Raw genomic sequence first — 18,932 nt, 5'->3', positions numbered from 1 at the left:
TGTGAGTCTGTTTCTGTTTCGTAGATATTTTCATTTGTATCGTATTTTAGATTCCACATATACGTGATATCCTATGGTATTTGTCTGACTTACTTCATTTAGTATGATAATTCATTTAGTATGATAATCTCTAGGTCCATCCATGTTGCTGCAAATGGCATTATTTTATACTTTTTCATGGCTGAGTAATATTCCACTGTATATATACACATCTTTATCCATTCCTCTGTCGATGGACATTTAGGTTGCTTCCATGTCTTGGCTATGGTAAATGATGCTGCTGTGAACATAGGAGTGCATGTATCTTTTCGAATTACAGATTTGTCTGGTTATATGCCCAGGAGTGGGATTGCTGGATCATATGGCACCTCTATTTTTAGTTTTTTGAGGAACCTCCATACTCTTCTCCATAGTGGCTGCACCAATTTGCATTCCCACCAGCAGTGTAGGAGGGCTCCCTTTTCTCCACACCCTTTCCAACATTTATTACTTGTAGACTTTTTAATGATGACCATTCTGACTGGTATGTGGTGGTACCTCACTGTACTTTCGATTTGCATTTCTCTAATTAACAATGATGAACATATTTTCACGTGCTTATTGGCCATCTGTACATCTTCTTTGGAGAGATGTCTTTAGGTCTTCTGCTCATTTTTCATTGGGTTGTTTGTTTTTTATTATTGAGTTATATGAGCTGTTTGTATATTTTGGAAATTAAGCCCTTGTTGGTTGCATCATTTGCAAATATTTCTCCCAGTCTGTAGGTTGTCTTTTCATTTTGTTTATGATTTCCCTTGCTGTGCAAAAGCTTGCAAGTTTGATTAGGTCCCATTTGTTTATTTTTACTTTTATTTCTTTTACATTGGGAGACAGACCTAAGAAAACATTGTTATGATATATGTCAGAGAATGTTTTGTTTATGTTCTCTTTTAAGAGGTTTATGGTGTCTTATAGTTAAATCTTTAAGCTATTTTGAATTTATTTTTGTGTATGGTGTGAGGGTGTTTTAGCTTCATTGATTTACATGCAGCTGTCCAACTTTTCCAACACTGCTTGCTGAAGAGACTTTTTCCCCATTGTATATTATTGACTCCTTTGGTGAAGATTAATTGTCCATAGGTATGCAGGTTTATTTCTGGACTGTATTCTGTTCCATTGATCCATATGTCTGTAGGTTTGTAGTATTGTCTGAAGTCTGGGAGGGTTATGCCTCCTGCTTTGTTCTTTTTCCTCAGCATTACTTTGGCAATTCTGGGTCTTTTATGGATCCATATAAATTTTATGATTATTTGTTCTAGATCTATGAAAAATGCTGTGGGTAATTTGATAGGAATCACATTAAATCTGTAGATTGCTTTGGGTAATATGGCCATTTTAGCAATATTAATTCTTCCATTCCAAGAGTATGGGATATCTTTCCATTTATTTGAATCATCCTTAGTTTCCTTTGTTAATTTTTTGTAGTTCTCAGCATATAAGTCTTTCACCTTCTTAGTGAGGTTTATTCCTAAGTAGTTTATTTTTTTTGATGCGATTTTAAAGGGGATTGTTTGTTTGTATTCCCTTTGTGATACTTCGTTGTTAGTGTAAAGAAATGCAACTAATTTCTGTATGTTAATCTTGTATCCTGCTACTTTGCTGAATTCGTTTATCAGTTCTAGTTGTTTCTTGTATAGAGTCTTTAGGGTTTTCTATAAGTAATATCATGTCATCTGTGTATAGTGACAATTTTACCTCTTTCCTACCAATTTGAGTAGCTTTTATTTCATTTTCTTGTCTGATTGCTGCCGCTAGGACTTCCAATACTATGTTGAAGGGAACTGGTGAGAGTGGACTTCCTTGTCTTGTTTCAGATTTTAGTGGGAAGGCTTTCAGTTTTTCAGTATTATTATACTGGTAGTGGGTTTGTCATAAATAGCTTTTATTATGTTGCAATATGTTCCCTGTATACCCACTCTTGTAAGGATTTTTGTCGTGAATGGATGTTGAATTTTACTGAATTATTTTTCTGCATCTATTGAGATGATCATGTGTTTTTTTTGTCTTTTCTTTTGTTGATGTCATGTATCACATTGATTGATTTTCATATGTTGAAACATCCTTGTGACTCTGGTATGAATCCAGCTTGGTCATGGTGTATGATCTTTTTTATGTGTTGTTGGATTCAGTTTGCTAATGTTTTGCTGAGAATTTTTGCCTCTATATTCATCAAAGATATTGGCCTGTAATTTTCTTTCTCGGTAGTGTCTTTGGTTTTGGTATCAGGGTGATGGTGGCTTCATAGAATGCCTTTGAGAGTGTTCCTTCCTCTTCAGTCTTCTGGAAGAGTTGAAGAAGGATCACTACAAGTTATTCCTTGTATGTTTGGTAGAACTCACTTGTGAAACCATCTGGCCCTGAATTTTTTTATATAGGGAGGTTTTTTTATAACAGATTTGATTTCACTTCTAGTGGATTGGTCTGTTCAAGCTATCTATTTCTTTTTGATTCAGTTTTGGTGGACTGTATGTTTCTAGAAAGTTGTCCATTTCTTCTAGGTTGTTGAACTTGTTGACATATAATTGTTCATAGTATTTTTATGGATTTTTTTTTGTATTTCTGTGGTATCAGTTGTGATTTGTCCTCTTTCATTTCTTATTTTGTTTATTTGGATCTTCTCTCTTTCTTTCTTGGTGAGCCTGCTCAGAGGTATTTCAATTTGTTTACCATTTCAAAGAACCAGCTCTTCGTGTGTGTTTTTGGGGTTGTTTTTTTTTTGTATTGTTTTTTAAATCTACATTTTATTTCCTCACTGATCTTTATTATCTCCTTCCTTCTGTTGACTTTAGGTTTTGTTTGTTCTTCTTTCTAATTGTTTTAGGTGGTGGGTTAGGTTGTTTGAGATTTTTCTTGTTTCTTAAAGAAGGCCTGTATTGCTATGAACTTTTGTCTAAGAACGGCTTTTGTTACATCCCATAGATTTTGTATAGTTGTGTTTTCATTGTCATTTGTCTCAAGGTATTTTTAAATTTCTTCTTTGATTTCATTGTTGACCCATTGGTGTTTTAGTAGCATGTTGTTTAGTTTCCATGTAATTTTTTTTCTCATTTCTTTTTCTCTGGTTGATCTCTAGTTTCATACTGTTGTGATCAGAAAAGATGCTTGAGATAACTTCTATAGTCTTAAATTTCTTGAGGCTTGTTTTGTGCCCTAGTATGTGGTCAATCCTTGAGAAAGTTCCATGTACACCGGAGAAGAATGGGCATTCTGCCTTTTTTGGATGTAATGTCCTGAAAATATCAATTAAGTCTAACTGTTCTATTACATCATTTAGGATCTCTGTTGCCCTATTAATTTTCTGGCTGGAAGATCTGTCTGTTAATGAGAGTCAGGTATTTAAAGTCTCCTACTACTATCTTATTGAACGCGGCGGCAGCTCTATAGGTTGCTGTTTTCTCCTCCAGTGGACCTGGGCCTGCGCTCCAGCAACCATGTCTAAGGGACCTGCAGTTGGCATTGATCTTGGCACCACCTATTCTTGTGTGGGTGTCTTCCAGCATGGAAAGGTGGAAATAATTGCCAGTGATCAGGGGAACCAAACTACCCCAAGCTATGTCACCTTTACTGATACCAAACGATTGACTGGTGATGCTGCAAAGAACCAAGTTGCAATGAATCCCACCAACACGGTTTTTGATGCCAAACGCCTCATTGGACGAAGATTTGATGATGCTGTTTTCCAGTCTGATATGAAGCATTGGCCTTTCATGATGGTGAATGATGCAGGCAGGCTTAAGGTTCAAGTAGAATACAAGGGAGAGACAAAAGGTTTTTATCCAGAGGAGGTGTCATCCATGATTTTGACAAAGGTGAAGGAAATAGCAGAAGCCTACCTTGGGAAGACTGTTACCCATGCTGTTGTCACAGTACCCACTTACTTTAATGATTCTCAGCGTCAGGCTACCAAAGATGCTGGAACTATTGCTGGGCTCAATGTACTTAGAATCATCAACGAGCCAACTGCTGCTGCTGTTGCCTATGGCTTAGACAAAAAGGTTGGAGCAGAAAGAAATGTGCTGATCTTTGACTTAGGTGGTGGCACTTTTGATGTGTCAATCCTCACTATTGAGGGTGGAATCTTTGAGGTCAAATCTACAGCTGGAGATACCCACTTCTCCGCTTAGGTGGAGAAGACTTTGACAACCGGATGGTCAACCATTTTATTGCAGAATTCAAGCACAAGCACAAGAAGGACATCAGTGAGAACAAGAGGGCTGTCCGTCGCCTTCGTACTGCTTGTGAGCGTGCTAAGCGCACTCTCTCTTCCAGCATCCAGGCCAGTATTGAGATTGATTTCCTCTATGAAGGAATCGACTTCTATACCTCAATTACCGGTGCCTGATTTGAAGAACTGAATGCTGACCTGTTTCGTGGCACACTGGACCCTGTGGAGAAAGCCCTTTGGGATGCCAAGCTAGACAAGTCTCAGATCCATGATATTGTCCTGGTGGGTGGTTCAACCCGCATCCCCAAGGTTCAGAAACTTCTACAGGACTCCTTCAACGGGAAAGAACTGAATAAGAGCATCAACCCTGACGAGGCTGTTGCTTATGGTGCAGCTGTCCAGGCAGCCATTCTATCTGGAGACAAATCTGAAAATGTTCAAGACTTGCTGCTGTTGGATGTCACTCCTCTTTCCCTTGGAATTGAAACTGCTGGTGGAGTCATGACTGTCCTCATCAAGCGCAACACCACCATTCCCACCAAGCAGACGCAGACCTTCACAACCTACTCAGACAACCAGCCCAGTGTACTCATTCAGGTTTATGAAGGTGAGCATGCCATGACCAAGGATAACAACCTGCTTGGCAAGTTTGAACTCACAGGCATACCTCCTGCCCGCCCCCCACCGTGGTGTTCCTCATATTGAAGTCACTTTTGATATTGATGCCAATGGCATCCTCAATGTCTCTGCTGCAGATAAGAGTACAGGAAAAGAGAACAGGATTACCATCACTAATGACAAGGGCCGTTTGAGCAAGGAAGACAGTGAACGCATGGTTCAGGAAGCAGAGGAGTATAAAGCTGAAGATGAGAAGCAGTGGGATAAGGTGTCTTTGAAGAATTCTCTTGAATCCTATGCTTTCAACATGAAAGCTACTGTTGAGGATGAGAAACTTCAAGGCAAGATTAATGATGAGGACAAACAGAAGATTCTTGATAAGTGTAATGAAATAATCAACTGGCTTGATAAGAACCAGACTGCAGAGAAGGAAGAATTTGAACATCAGCAGAAGGAGCTGGAAAAAGTCTGCAACCCCATCATTACCAAGCTGTACAAGAGTGCAGGAGGAATGCCCGGGGGCTTCCCTGGTGGTGGAGCTCCTCCGTCTGGTGGTGCCTTCTCTGGGCCCACGATTGAAGAGGTTGATTAAGCCAGCCTAGCATAGGTTTAGCATTGTTCCATACAACATTGAAGGATTTCTCCCTCTGTGTCTGTTAGTATTTGTTTTATGTATTTGGGTGCTCCTATATTGGGTGCATATACGTTGACAAGTGTAATATTCTCTTCTTGTATTGATCCTTTTATAATTTTATAGTGTCCTTCTTTATCCTTCTTTATAGTCTTTGTTTTAAAGTCTATTTTGTCTGATATAAATATTGTGATCCTGACTTTCTTGTCATTTCCGTCTGCATGAAATATCTTCTTCCATGTCCTCACTTTCAATCTGTGTGTGCCCTTTGCCCTAAAATGGGTCTCTTGTCGTCGGCATGTTTTAGGCTCTTGTATTTTAATCCAACCTGCCACTCTGTGTCTTTTGATTGGAGCATTTAGTCCATTGACAACATAAGGTAATTATTGACAGATATGTATTTATTGCCATTTTAAACCCTGTTTTCCTGTTGATCTTATATTTTATTTGTCCTTTTGTTTTTTGAAGGTTTTCTTTTGTATTATATTTATGTTTTCTTCTTTTTGGTTTTTGTGACTGTACTGTATATTTTTGATTTCTGGTTACCCTGTTTTTCACGTGCATTAACCCCTTCTTATACTTACTTGCCTTAGACTGGAGTCATGTAGGTTCAAACATATTCTAGGGAAAACATCTACATTTCCTCCCTCTCCTTCCACACATTTTGGGATTTGGATGTCCTCTTTTACATCATGTTTATCCTTTCACTGTTCCTTGTGGTTATCAGCACTTTCACAGAAAATTTTTCTTTTGTTTTTTTTTTTCAATGTGTGTACTGGCTTATTTAAGTGATTTATTTTCCAATTGTAATTTTCTCTTTCATATAGATTCTTACTGCTTTTCTCTTTAGAGAAGGCCTTTCAATATTTCCTTTAGGATAGGTTTAGTATTGCTGTATTCTTTTAGTTTTTGCTTGTCTGAGAAGTTCTTTATCTCTCCTTCTATTCGAAATGATAATCTTGCTGGGTAGAGTATCCTAGGTTGCAGATTTTTCCCTTTCAGGACTTTGATTTTGAATATATTTTTCCACTCCTTCCCTGCCTGCAATGTTTCTGTAGAGAAATCAGCTGATAGCCTTATGGGGGTTCCCTTGCAATTAACTCTTTGTCTTGCTGCCTTGAGAATCCTCTCTTTAATTTTGCCATTTTTATTATAATATGTCTTGGTGTAGGTCTGTTTGGGTTCATCTTGTTTGGGACCCTCTGTGCTTCCTGTACCTAGATATCTGTTCCCTTCTTTAGGTTAGGGAAGCTTTCAGCCATAATTTCTTCAAATACATTTTCAATCCCTTTTTCTCTATCTTCTCCTTCTGAGATCCCTATTATGCATAGATTGGCACACTTTATATTATCCCATAGGTCTCTTTTATTGCTTTCAATTTTTTTCATTAGGCATTCTGTCTGACGTCCTGATTGGGTGATTTCCATTATTCTATCTTGCAGATCACTTATTCATTCTTCTGCATTATTCATTCTGTTATTCATTGCCTTTAGCTCAGCTTTTGTCTCAGCAAATGAATTTTCTAATGTTTCTTGTCAGCTCCTTATAGTTTCTAGTTCCTTTTTACAGTGATATGCATTTCTGTCCATAGCCTTTCTTAATTCCTTCAGTATTTTCATTATCTCCTTTTTGAACTTAGTGTCTATTAGATTGAAGAGGTTGTTTTCATTCTGTGTTCTTTCAGGAGAATTCTCTTGATCTTTTAATTGAGAGTGGTTCCTCTGCTTCTTCATTTTACTTATATTTCTCTTGCTCTATGAGTTTAGGAGAAACAGTTATCTACTGTGGTCTTGGAGGGGTGTTTTTATGTGGGAACATCCCTGCATAGCTTGTGTGGATTTAATATTTTTTGGTGCGAGGGCTGTTTTTAGTGTGGATGCCTGCCATGTCTTTCCTTAGTGTATGGTGGCCATTGATAGGAAATGTGACTGCTGTTGTGGTGACCAGAGCCTGCACTGGGTATTGAGTGGGGCCCCCTCTTTGCTCTGTGGTTGTCACTGCCCTGTCAGGGGCAGGGTCTGCTCCCTAGTTGTTGGAGTAAAAGCCAGCAGATCTGTTTCTGAGCTACGTTTCTGGGCTGCAGTGTGAGGTAGATGGGATTGGAGTGCTCCCACTGGGAGATGAGCCACTGACTATTCCTCTGCCAGAGCTGTTCACTGGTGAGCATGCTCTGTTGTGTCACCTGTCATGTTGTGCGGGTTCACAAAGTACACTGTTGTTGGCACTGCCCTCGGTCCTGTCTCAACCTTGGAAACGCTAGCAATTGGCCCTGGTGTCCCTCAGGCATTGTTTTCACAAGGCCACCAGCACAGAGCCACTGAAATCAGGTACCAGGACCACATTAGTCACACATCCAGACCCACTGTGGGATCTATGGGGGCAGCTCAGACCCTGGCCCAGCCCAGCACCCATGTACAGGCACCCACGTTCATGCACCCACAAAGCCCACAGCTGCTTAGGCCAGACCCGTCCCAGCCACAGGAGCACCCATTGTCCACTCGGATGTCCTGCAGGCGCTGAATTTACAAATCCAACAGCGGAGGTTTAAATCTGCAGCTGGTGCAGCTGCAGGGAGAGATTTCAGCCTTGCTTCCTAAGTCATGTGGCCCCTGGGGCTCAGCTGTGGTTTCAGCCCTGCCTCTGTGAGTGGCAACCCACTGGCACCTACTCCCAGAGCCTGCTGAAATGGCAGCTGGGCGCGAGATCCCGTGGAAGCCTGAGCCCCAGGTAGTGGCTGGGGCATGCTCTCCCAGAGCCTGAAGAGGTGGGGGCCCGTGCGTGGAGAAAGAGGCTGTAATGGCAGCCCACCCCTCCCTTCATGCACCTCTTAACAATGGCACTTCACTTCCATGGAAGGTCCGGGCTTCTTCTGGGAACAGCCCCCTTTGGGGCTGTACCACACTCCAGCCCCTTCACGCTGTTTCCACAGCCAACCTCAGTCCTCTCCCTGGGTCTGTCCTCTAGACCCCGAGATCCAGCACCCAGCCCCCGCCCCTACCAGTGGATGCGTGTCTCAGACTGGGGTGTGCAGGGCAGTGGCAGGGACCGTCTGTGTAGGTCTGTCTCTGTTGTGCCTGCCACAAACCAGTTGTTGCATTCTCCTCTGAGCCTCTTCTGCTCCCTTTCTGTCCCAGGTGATCTCCCCACAGCTGAGAGGGTTTCCCAGGGTGGGAAAACATTTCCTCTCTTTCAGTTCCCTCCCTACCAGGGGCACAGGTCCTGTCCCAGTACCTCTTTTTTTTTTTTTTTTCTGTCATCCTACCCTATTTCATGGAGATGTTTCTTGTCCTTTCAGGTATTTGAGGTCTTCCGCTAGTGTTCAGTAGGTGTTTTGTGAGAATTGTTCCATTTGTCGAAGTATTTTGGATGTATTTGTGGGAGGACGTGAGTGCTACTTTCTTCTACTCCACCATCTTGATTTGATTCCCTAGTCTGTTTTTTTTTTTCTGAGTACAAGTCTTTTACCTCCTTAGTTAGTCTTATTCCCAGGTATTTTATTATTTTTGATGCTAATATAAATGAGATTGTTTTCTTTCAATTTCTGAAAGTTTGTTTTTAGTATGTAGAATTGCAACAGACTTCTGTTTAGTAATTTGGTATCCTGCAACTTAAACAAATTCATTTATGAGTTCTGGAAGTATTTTGGTGGAATCTTAAAGATTTTTTTTCTTTTTTTGTATAGTATCATGCCATCTTCCACACAGTGACATTTTTAGGTCTTTTGTTCCAATTTGGGTTTCTTTTATTTTTATTTCTTGTCTACTTGCTGTGGCTAGGATTACCAGTACTATGTTGATAAAATTGGCAAGCGTAGGCATCCTTCTCTTTTCCTGATCTTGGAGGAAAATGCTTTCAGCTTTTCACTGTTGAGTATGATGTTACCTGTGGGCTTATCATATATGACCATTATTAAGATGATGTATGTTGCCTCTGTACCCACTTTATTGAGAACTTTTATCATAAATCGACGTTGAGTTTTTTCAAAAGCTTTTCCTGCATCTATTGAGATGAGCACATTATTTTTACTCAAGTCATTAATATGGTGTATCATATAAATTGATTTTCCCTGAGATAAATCACACTTGATTATGGTATATGATCCTTTCATTGTATTCTTAAATTTTGTTGGAGTGTATTTACATCTCTGTTCATTAGTGATATTGGCCTGTAATTTATTTTTGTGATATCTTTGTCTAGTTTTGGTATCAGGGTAATGGTAGCCTCATGGAATGATTTCAGAAGCACTTCTTCCTCTGCAACTTTTAGGATTAGTTTGAGAAGGATAGGTTTAAACTCTTCTAAATGTTTGGTAGAATTCACCTATGAAGCTGTTTGCTTCTAGATTTTTGCTTTGGGGCTTTTTTAAAAAATTATTACTCATTCAATTTCATTATTAGTTATTGGTCTGTTCATATTTTCTGTTTCTTCCTGATTCAGTCTTAAGAGGTTGTATGTTTTTAGGAATTTGTGCATTTCTCCTTGGTTGTCCGTTTTATAGATGTATAAAGGTTCATAGTACTCTCTTATACTCCTTCCTATTTTTGTGGCATTATTTGGAACTTTTCCTTTTCTGATTTTCTTTTAACTGGATCCTCTCTTTTCCTTTCTTTTTTTTTTTTTCCCTTGCCTCTTTTTTTTTTTTTTTTTGACCTTCCTGTGCTTTTTATATTTTATTTTATTTTATTTTGTAACATCTTTATTGGACTATAATTGCTTTGCAATGGTGTGTTAGTTTCTGCTTAATAACAAAGTGAATCAGCTATACATATACATATATCCCCATATCTCCTCCCTCTTGCATCTCCCTCCCACTCTCCCTATCCCACCCCTCTAGGTGGTCACAAAGCACCAAGCTGATCTCCCTGTGCTATGGGGCTGCTTCCCACTAGCTATCTATTTTGCATTTGGTAGTATATGTAAGTCCATGCCACTCTCTCACTTCATCCCAGCTTATCCTTCCCCCTCCCCATGTCCTCAAGTCCATTCTCTACGTCTACGTCTTTATTCCTCTCCTGCCCCTAGGTTCTTCAGAAACACTTTTTTTTTTTATTCCATATATATGTGTTAGCATACGGTATTTATTTTTCTCTTTCTGACTTACTTCACTCTGTATGACAGTCTCTAGGTCCATCCACCTCACTACAAATAACTCAGTTTCGTTTCTTTTTATGGCTGAGTAATATTCCATTGTATATAGGTGCCACATCTTCTTTATCCATTCATCTGTCGATGGACACTTAGGTTGCTTCCATGTCCTGGCTATTGTAAATAGAGCTGCAGTGAACATTGTGGTACATGTCTCTTTTTGAATTATGGTTTTCTCAGGGTATATGCCCAGTAGTGGGATTGCTGGGTCATATGGTAGTTCTAGTTTTAGTTTTTTAAGGAACCTCCATACTGTTCTCCATAGTGGCTGTATCAATTTACATTCCCACCAACAGTGCAAGAGGGTTCCCTTTTCTCCACACCCTCTCCAGCATTTATTGTTTGTAGATTTTTTGATGATGGCCATTCTGACTGGTGTGAGGTCATTGTAGTTTTGATTTGCATTTCTCTGATGATTAAAGATGTTGAGCATCCTTTCATGTGTTTGTTGGCAATCTGTATATCTTCTTTGGAGAAATGTCTATTTAGATCTTCTGCCTGTCTTTGGATTGGGTGGTTTCATTTTTTGATATTGAGCTGCATGAGCTGCTTGTAAATTTTGGAGATTAATCCTTTGTCCGTTGCTTCATTTGCAAATATTTTCTCCCATTCTGAGGGTTGTCTTTTTGCCTTCTTTATGGTTTCCTTTGCTGTGCAAAAGATTTTAAGTTTCATTAGGTCCCATTTGTTTATTTCTGTTTTTATTTCCATTTCTCTAGGAGCTGGGTCAAAAAGGATCTTGCTGTGATTTATGTCATAGAGTGTTCTGCCTATGTTTTCCTCTAAGAGTTTTATAGTGTCTGGCCTTACATTTGGGCCTTTAATCCATTTGGAGTTTATTTTTCTGTATGGTGTTAGGGAGTGTTCTAATTTCATTCCTTTACATGTAGCTGTCCAGTTTTCCCAGCACCACTTATTGAAGAGGCTGTCTTTTCTCCATTGTATATTCTTGCCTCCTTTATCAAAAATAAGGTGACTATATTTGCGTGGGTTTATCTCTGGGCTTTCTATCCTGTTCCATTGATCTATATTTCTGTTTTGGTGCCAGTACCATACTGTCTTGGTTACTGTAGCTTTGTAGTATAGTCTGAAGTCTGGGAGCCTGATTCCTCCAGCTCCGTTTTTCTTTCTCAAGATTGCTTTGGCTATTCGGGGTCTTTTGTGTTTCCATACAAATTGTGAAATTTTTTGTTCTAGTTCTGTGAAAAATGCCATTGGTAGTTTGATAGGGATTGCATTGAATCTGTAGATTCCTTTGGATAGTATAGTCATTTTCACAATGTTGATTCTTGCAATTCAAGAACATGGTATATCTGTCCATCTGTTTGTATCATCTTTAATTTCTTTCATCAGTGTCTTATAGTTTTCTGCATACAGGTCTTTTGCCTCCTTAGGTAGGTTTATTCCTAGGTATTTTATTCTTTTTGTTGCAGTGGTAAATGGGGGTGTTTCCTTAATTTCTCTTTCAGATTTTTCATCATTAGTGTATAGGAATGCAAGAGATTTCTGTGCATTAATTTTGTATTCTGCTACTTTATAAAATTCATTGATTAGCTCTAGTAGTTTTCTGGTAGCATCTTCAGGATTCTCTATGTATACTATCATGTCATCTGCAACAGTGACAGCTTTACTTCTTCTTTTCCAATTTGGATTCCTTTTATTTCTTTTTCTTTTCTGATTGCTGTGGCCAAAACTTCCAAAACTATGCTGAATAATAGTGGTGAGAGTGGATAACCTTGTCTTGTTCCTCATCTTAGAGGAGATGGTTTCAGTTTTTCACCATTGAGAACGATGTTGGCTGTGGGTTTGTCATATATGTCCTTTATTATGTTGAGGTAAGTTCCCTCTATGCCTACTTTCTGGAGGGTTTTTATCATAAATGGGTGTTGAATTTAGTCGAAAGCTTTTTCTGCATCTGTTGAGATGATCATATGGTTTTTCTCCTTCAATTTGTTAATATGGTTTATCACATTGATTGATTTGCATATATTAAAGAATCCTTGCATTCCTGGGATAAACCCCACTTGATCATGGTGTATGATCCTTTTAATGTGCTGTTGGATTCTGTTTGCTAGTATTTCGTTGAGGATTTTTGCATCTTTGTTCATCAGTGATATTGGCCTGTAGTTTTCTTTCTTTGTGACATCTTTGTCTTGTTTTGGTATCAGGGTGAGGGTGGCCTCGTAGAATGAGTTTGGGAGTGTTCCTCCCTCTGCTATATTTTTGGAAGAGTTTGAGAAGGATAGGTGTTAGCTCTTCTCTAAATGTTTGATAGAATTCGCCTGTGAAGCCATCTGGTCCTGGGCTTTTGTTTGTTGGGGGATTTTTAATCACAGTCTCAATTTCAGTGCTTCTGATTGGTCTGTTTATATTCTCTATTTCTTCCTGGTTCAGTCTTAGAAGGTTGTGCTTTTCTATGAATTTGTCCATTTCTTCCAGGTTGTCCATTTTATTGGGATATAGTTACTTGTAGTAATCTCTCATGCTCCTTTGTATTTCTGCAGTGTCAGTTGTTACTTCTCCTTTTTCATTTCTAATTCTATTGATTTGAGTCTTCTCCCCTTTTTTCTTGATGAGTCTGGCTACTGGTTTATCAATTTTGTTTATCTTCGCAGAGAACGAGCTTTCAGTTTTATTGATCTTTGCTATTGTTTCCTTCATTTCTTTTTCATTTATTTCTGATCTGATCTTTATAATTTCTTTCCTTTTGCTTTGGGGGTTTTTTGTTCTTCTTTCTCTAATTGCTTTACGTGTAAGATTAGGTTGTTCATTTGAGATGTTTCTTGTTTCTTGAGGTAGGAATGTATTGCTATATACTTCCCTCTTAGAACTGCTTTTGCTGCATCCCATAGGTTTTGGGTCGTCGTGTTTTCATTGTCATTTGTTTCTAGGTATTTTTTGATTTCCTCTTTGATTTGTCCAGTGATCTCTTGGTTATTAAGTAGTGTATTGTTTAGCCTCCATGTGTTTGTATTTTTTACAGATTTTTTTCCTGTAATTGATACCTAGTCTGATAGCATTGTGGTCAGAAAAGATATTTGATATGATTTCAATTTTCTTAAATTTACCAAGGCTTGATTTGTGATCCAAGATATGATCTATCCTGGAGAATGTTCCATGAGCAGTTGAGAAGAAAGTGTATTCTGTGGTTTTTGGATGGAATGTCCTATAAATATTTATTAAGTCCATGGTGTTTAATGTATCATTTAAAGCTTGTGTTTCCGTATTGATTTTCATTTTGGATGATCTGTCCATTGGTGAAAGTGGGGTGTTAAGGTCCCCTACTATTATTGTGTTACTGTCGATTTCCCCTTCTATGGCTGTTAGCATTTGCCTTATGCATTGAGTTGCTCCTGTGTTGGGTGCATAAATATTTACAATTGTTATGTCTTCTTCTTGGATGGATCCCTTGATCATTATGTAGTGTCCTTCTTTGTCTCTTGTAATAGTCTTTATTTTAAAGTCTATTTTGTCTGAAATGAGAATTGCTACTCCAGCTTTGTTTTGATTTCCATTTGCATGGAATATCTTTTTCCATCCCCTCATTTTCAGTCTGTATGTGTCACTACGTCTGAAGTGGGTCTCTTGTAGACAGCATATATACAGGTCTTGTTTTTGTATCCATTCAGCCAGTCTGTGTCTTTTGGTGGGAGCATTTAATCCATTTACTTTTAAGGTAATTATCGACATGTATGTTCCTATTCCCATTTTCTTAATTGTTTTGGGTTTGTTATTGTAGGTCTTTTCCTTCTCTTGTGTTTCCTGCCTAGAGAAGTTCCTTTAGCATTTGTTGTAAAGCTGGTTTGGTGGTGGTCAGTTCTCTTAGCTTGTGCTTGTCTGTAAAGGTTTTAATTTCTCCATCAAATCTGAATGAGATCCTTGCTGGGTAGAGTCATCTTGGTTGTTGGTTTTTCCCTTTCATCACGTTAAATATGTCTTGCCACTCCCTTCTGGCTTGCAGAGTTTCTGCTGAAAGATCAGCTGTTAACCTTATGGGGATTCCCTTTTATGTTATTTGTTGCTTTTCCCTTGCTGCTTTTAATATTTTTTCTTTGAATTTAATTTTTGTTAGTTTGATTAATATGTGTCTTGGTGTGTTTCCCCTAGGGTTTATCCTGTATGGGACTCTCTGTGCTTCCTGGACTTGGGTGACTATTTCCTTTCCCATGTTAGGGAAGTTTTCGACCATAATCTCTTCAAATATTTTTCAGACCCTTGTCTTTCTCTTCTTCTTCTGGGACCCCTATAATTTGAATGTTGGTGCATTTAATGTTGTCCCAGAGGTCTCTGAGACTGTCCTCAGCTCTTTTCATTCTTTTTTCTTTATTCTGCTCCTTGGCAGTTATTTCCACCATTCTGTCTTCCAGCTCACTTGTTTGTTCATTCTGCCTCAGTTATTCTGCTATCGATTCCTTTTAGTGTATTTTTCATTTCATTTATTGTATTGTTCATCACTGTGTTTGTTCTTTAGTTCTTCTAGGTCTTTGTTAAACATTTCATGTATTTTCTGAATCCGTGCCTCCATTCTATTTCCGAGATTTTGGATCATCTTTACTATCATTACTCTGAATTCTTTTTCAGGTAGGTTGCCTATTTCCTCTTCATTTATTTGGTCTTGTAGGTTTTTACCTTGCTCCTTCATCTGTAACATATTTTTTTGTCGTTTCATTTTTTTTGATGGGTGGGGCTGTGTTCCTGTTTTACTCGTTTAACCTGAGGTGTCCAGCACTGGAGTTTGCATGCAGCTGGACAAGAGCCGTGTCTTGTTGCTGAGATGAGGACCTTCGGGAGACCTCACTTTGATTAATATTCCCTGGGGTCTGAGGTTCTCTGTTAGTCCTGTGGTTTGGACTTGGCGCTCCCACCACAGGAGCTCAAGCCCAACCCACAGGCTGGGAACCAAGATTTGTATGGAGCGGCAAAAGAAAAAAGAAGAAAAAAAAGAGTACAATAACAAAGAATAAAAAATAAAATTAGGAAAATAAAAAATATATTAGAAAAAATAAAAATATAAGTGAAACAGTAACAAGTTAAAACAGAAGCACAAGAGCAAAAAAAAACAAAAACAAAAACCGGAAAAGGCCTTAGCTGTGGGGGTGGGGCTTAGGTGGGGGCGGGGACCTACGCTAAGGACTTGTGCCACTGAAAATGGCAGCATGGAGGGAGGGGTCGTTGGAGTGTGGAGTGTAGAAGTAAGGCCCTGGGTGGGGGTACGTGGACAGGGCTCAGGCTCAGCGCAGCCGGAGGGGCCCTCTGAGCGCAGAGGATCAGGCCCGGGACCTCAGCAGGGTCCCAGGGCCCAAGTGGGCAGGGGAAATGCCGGCCGCATTCCCTTCCAATCCTCCGATCTCCCTAGTGTACCTCCCCGTCCCCATTGCTCCCCTCACCATGGGTGGGCCCCTCTGGGCATGGGAACCCCTCCTCTCCCCCAGCCGCCCCTCTGGGGCACTGATCCCATCCTGCCTCCACTTCTCTTCCCCTCTCCGCCCCCCTCCCATGTCCTACCTGGTCGCTCAGGGGTTCATCCCGTCCCCTTAGGTGTTCGTTGTCCCCCACCAGTGCCTGGTAGGTGCCCAGTTATGTGATTCAGTTATAAATATACAAATATCTATTCATTTTCAGATTCTTTTCCCATATAGGTTACTACACAATATTGAGTAGAGTTCCCTGCACTATACAGTAGATCCTTGATTATTTTATATACAGTAGTGAGTATATGTTAATCTAACCTCCTAATTCATCCCTCCCCTACCCTTTCCCCTTTGGAAACCATAAGTTTGTTTTTTGTTTTTAATTCAGGTATATTTATTGAAGATAAAAAACTAGAGATTAATAAAAGAGTAAGCGGATTTCCACATATGGCTAACACAAATGCCTAAGTTTGTTTTTGAGGTCTGTGACTCCGTTTGTTTTTTGTAAATAAGTTCATTTGTATCATTTTTTAGATTCCAAGTTATGTGGTATCATATGATATTTGTCATTTTCTAACTCAGTTCAACTAGTATACTTATCTCTAGGTCCATTCATGTTGCTGCAAATGGCATTATTTCATTCGTTATGGCTGAATAGTATTCCATTGTGTATGTGCACCACTTCTTTATCCATTCATCTGTCGATGGATACTTAGGTTTGCTACTTTAAATAGTGCTCAATGGACATTAGGGTGCATGCATCTTTTGGAATTAATGGTTTTCTCCTTATGTATGCCCAAGTGATTACTAGATCATATAGTAGCTCTATTTTTAGTTTTTTAAGGAACTTCCATACTCTTCTTCATAGTGGCTGTACCAGTTTACATTCACACCAACAGTGTAGGAGGGTTTCCTTTTCTCCACACCCTCTACACCATTTATTGTTTGTAGACTTTTTGATGATGGCCATTCTGAACAGCGTGAGGTGATACCTCATTAGAGTACTGATTTGCATTTTTCTATTAGGGATGTTGAGCATCTCTTCACGTGACTCTTGGCCATCTGTATGTCTTCTTTGGAGAGATGTCTGTTTCGGTCTTCCATTTTTTGATTGGGTTTTTTTTTTTATATTGAGCTGCATGAGCCGTTTTTATATTTTGGAGATTAATCCTTTGTCCGTTGATTCATTTGAAAATATTTTCTCCCATTCTGAAGACTGTCTTTTCATCTTGTTTATGGTTTCCTTTGCTGTGCTAAAAACTTTTCAGTTTAATTAGGTCCCACTTGTTTATTTTTGTTTTTCTCATTACTTTAGGAGGTGGGTCAAAAAAGATCTTGGTGCGATTTATGTCAAAGAGTGTTTTGAGTATGTTTTCCTCTAAGAGTTTTATGGTGTCTGGCTTTACATTTAGGTCTTTAATCCATTTGGAGTTTATTTTTGTGTTTAGGGAGTGTTCTAATTTCATTCTTTTACATGTAGCTGTCCAGTTTTTCCAGCACCACTTACTGAAGAGGCTGTCTTTGCTTCACTGTATATCCTTGCCTCCTTTGTTATAGATTCAGTGACCATAGGTGTATGGGTTTCTCTCTGGGCTTTCTATCCTGTTCCATTGATCTGTATTTCTGTTTTTTGCCAGTACCATATTGTCTTGATTACTGTAGCTTTGTAGTATAGTCTGAAGTCAGTGACCCTGATACCTCCAGCTCCATCCCCCCCTCCCCCACCCCACCAAGATTGCTTTGGCTTCTCAAGGTGTTTTGTGTTTCCATACAAATTGTAAACTTCTTTGTTCTAATTCTGTGAAAAATGCCATTGGTAATTTGATAGGGAGTACACTGAATCTGTAGATTGCTTTGGGTAGTATAGTCATTTTCACAACATTGATTCTTCCAGTCCAAGAACATGGTATATCTCTCCAGCTGTTTGTGTCATCTTTGATTTATTTCATCAGTATCTTATACTTTTCTGCGTACAGGTCTTTTGCCTCCTTAGGTATGTTTATTCCTAGATATTTTATTCTTTGTGTTGCAGGGGTAAATGGGATAGTTTCCTTACTTTCTCTTTCTGATCTTTCATTGTTAGTGTATAGGAACGCAAGAGATTTCTGTTTGTTAATCTTGTATCCTGCGACTTTACTAAATTCATTGATTAGTTCTGGTAATTTTCTGGTGGCATCTGCACAAACTGCAGATTAAATCCCCACAATCGGCCCATGTTATGTTTTTCTAAAAACTATGAGGAGACAAAACCATATACAAGTTGGCCCTATGGAACATGAATAAACACATACATCCACATACACTTACAGGCACAGTGGGAAGACTCCGCCTGCCCCCCTCCTCGTGCTGTGTCTTCTGCCAGGATGCACTGGCAACAGGGGCTCACTCCAAATCCCCCACCCCCAACGCGGCAGCAGGCAACTGGGTGATGAGGATCAGTGTGCAGGATTTTAAACTAGGATCATGAAGTTAAACAATACTAAAAATAGTGGGCAAACAGACCAAACCAGCACTTTATTTTAAAAAGTTTTATTCTGCAGATTTAGAAATTTGAGATTTTTTTTTTAATAACTGCAAAAGAAATTCAGTCACACCTATTGATTGATTAACAGAATGTAGTGGTGTATTATCTAAACAGAAATTGTGTTGATGTGCCATAATAAATTGTCTATTAGTAAAAAAATACACTTTAGGGCACAGCATCATATCACAAATTACAGTAGGGATACTTTGCAAGAATTTATTCAAACTAGAGAATTCTGAGTAACTGTATCTTTTGAATGCAGCATTTAAAAATGTAACAACTCTGTGCATTCTTTTTCTTAAAAAACTGACCTTGTGTGTGTCATAGAAATGCTGCTTTATTGCTGCAGAGGTCAAAGTTCAAGGCTCAAGAGGTACAGGAGAGAATACAAAGGTAGCC

The 18,932-nt window shown here is 39.1% G+C and overlaps 1 protein-coding gene across 1 annotated transcript; it reads left to right on the top strand.

Annotated features, from left to right (window-relative positions):
• Positions 1-3,400: 3,400 nt before the first annotated feature.
• Positions 3,401-5,414, top strand: LOC118891251 (heat shock cognate 71 kDa protein-like). Its single transcript, XM_036844991.1, is given in 3 exon segments — positions 3,401-4,157; positions 4,160-4,885; positions 4,887-5,414. Coding segments are annotated over 3 exon segments (1,941 nt in total). The 5' UTR covers positions 3,401-3,470.
• Positions 5,415-18,932: the final 13,518 nt, after the last annotated feature.

Source organism: Balaenoptera musculus, chromosome 2, assembly GCF_009873245.2.
Source record: "Balaenoptera musculus isolate JJ_BM4_2016_0621 chromosome 2, mBalMus1.pri.v3, whole genome shotgun sequence".
Lineage (NCBI taxonomy): Eukaryota > Metazoa > Chordata > Mammalia > Artiodactyla > Balaenopteridae > Balaenoptera > Balaenoptera musculus.
The sequence above is the reverse complement of the archived record's forward strand: the minus strand, read 5'-3'. Positions and strand labels throughout refer to the sequence as shown.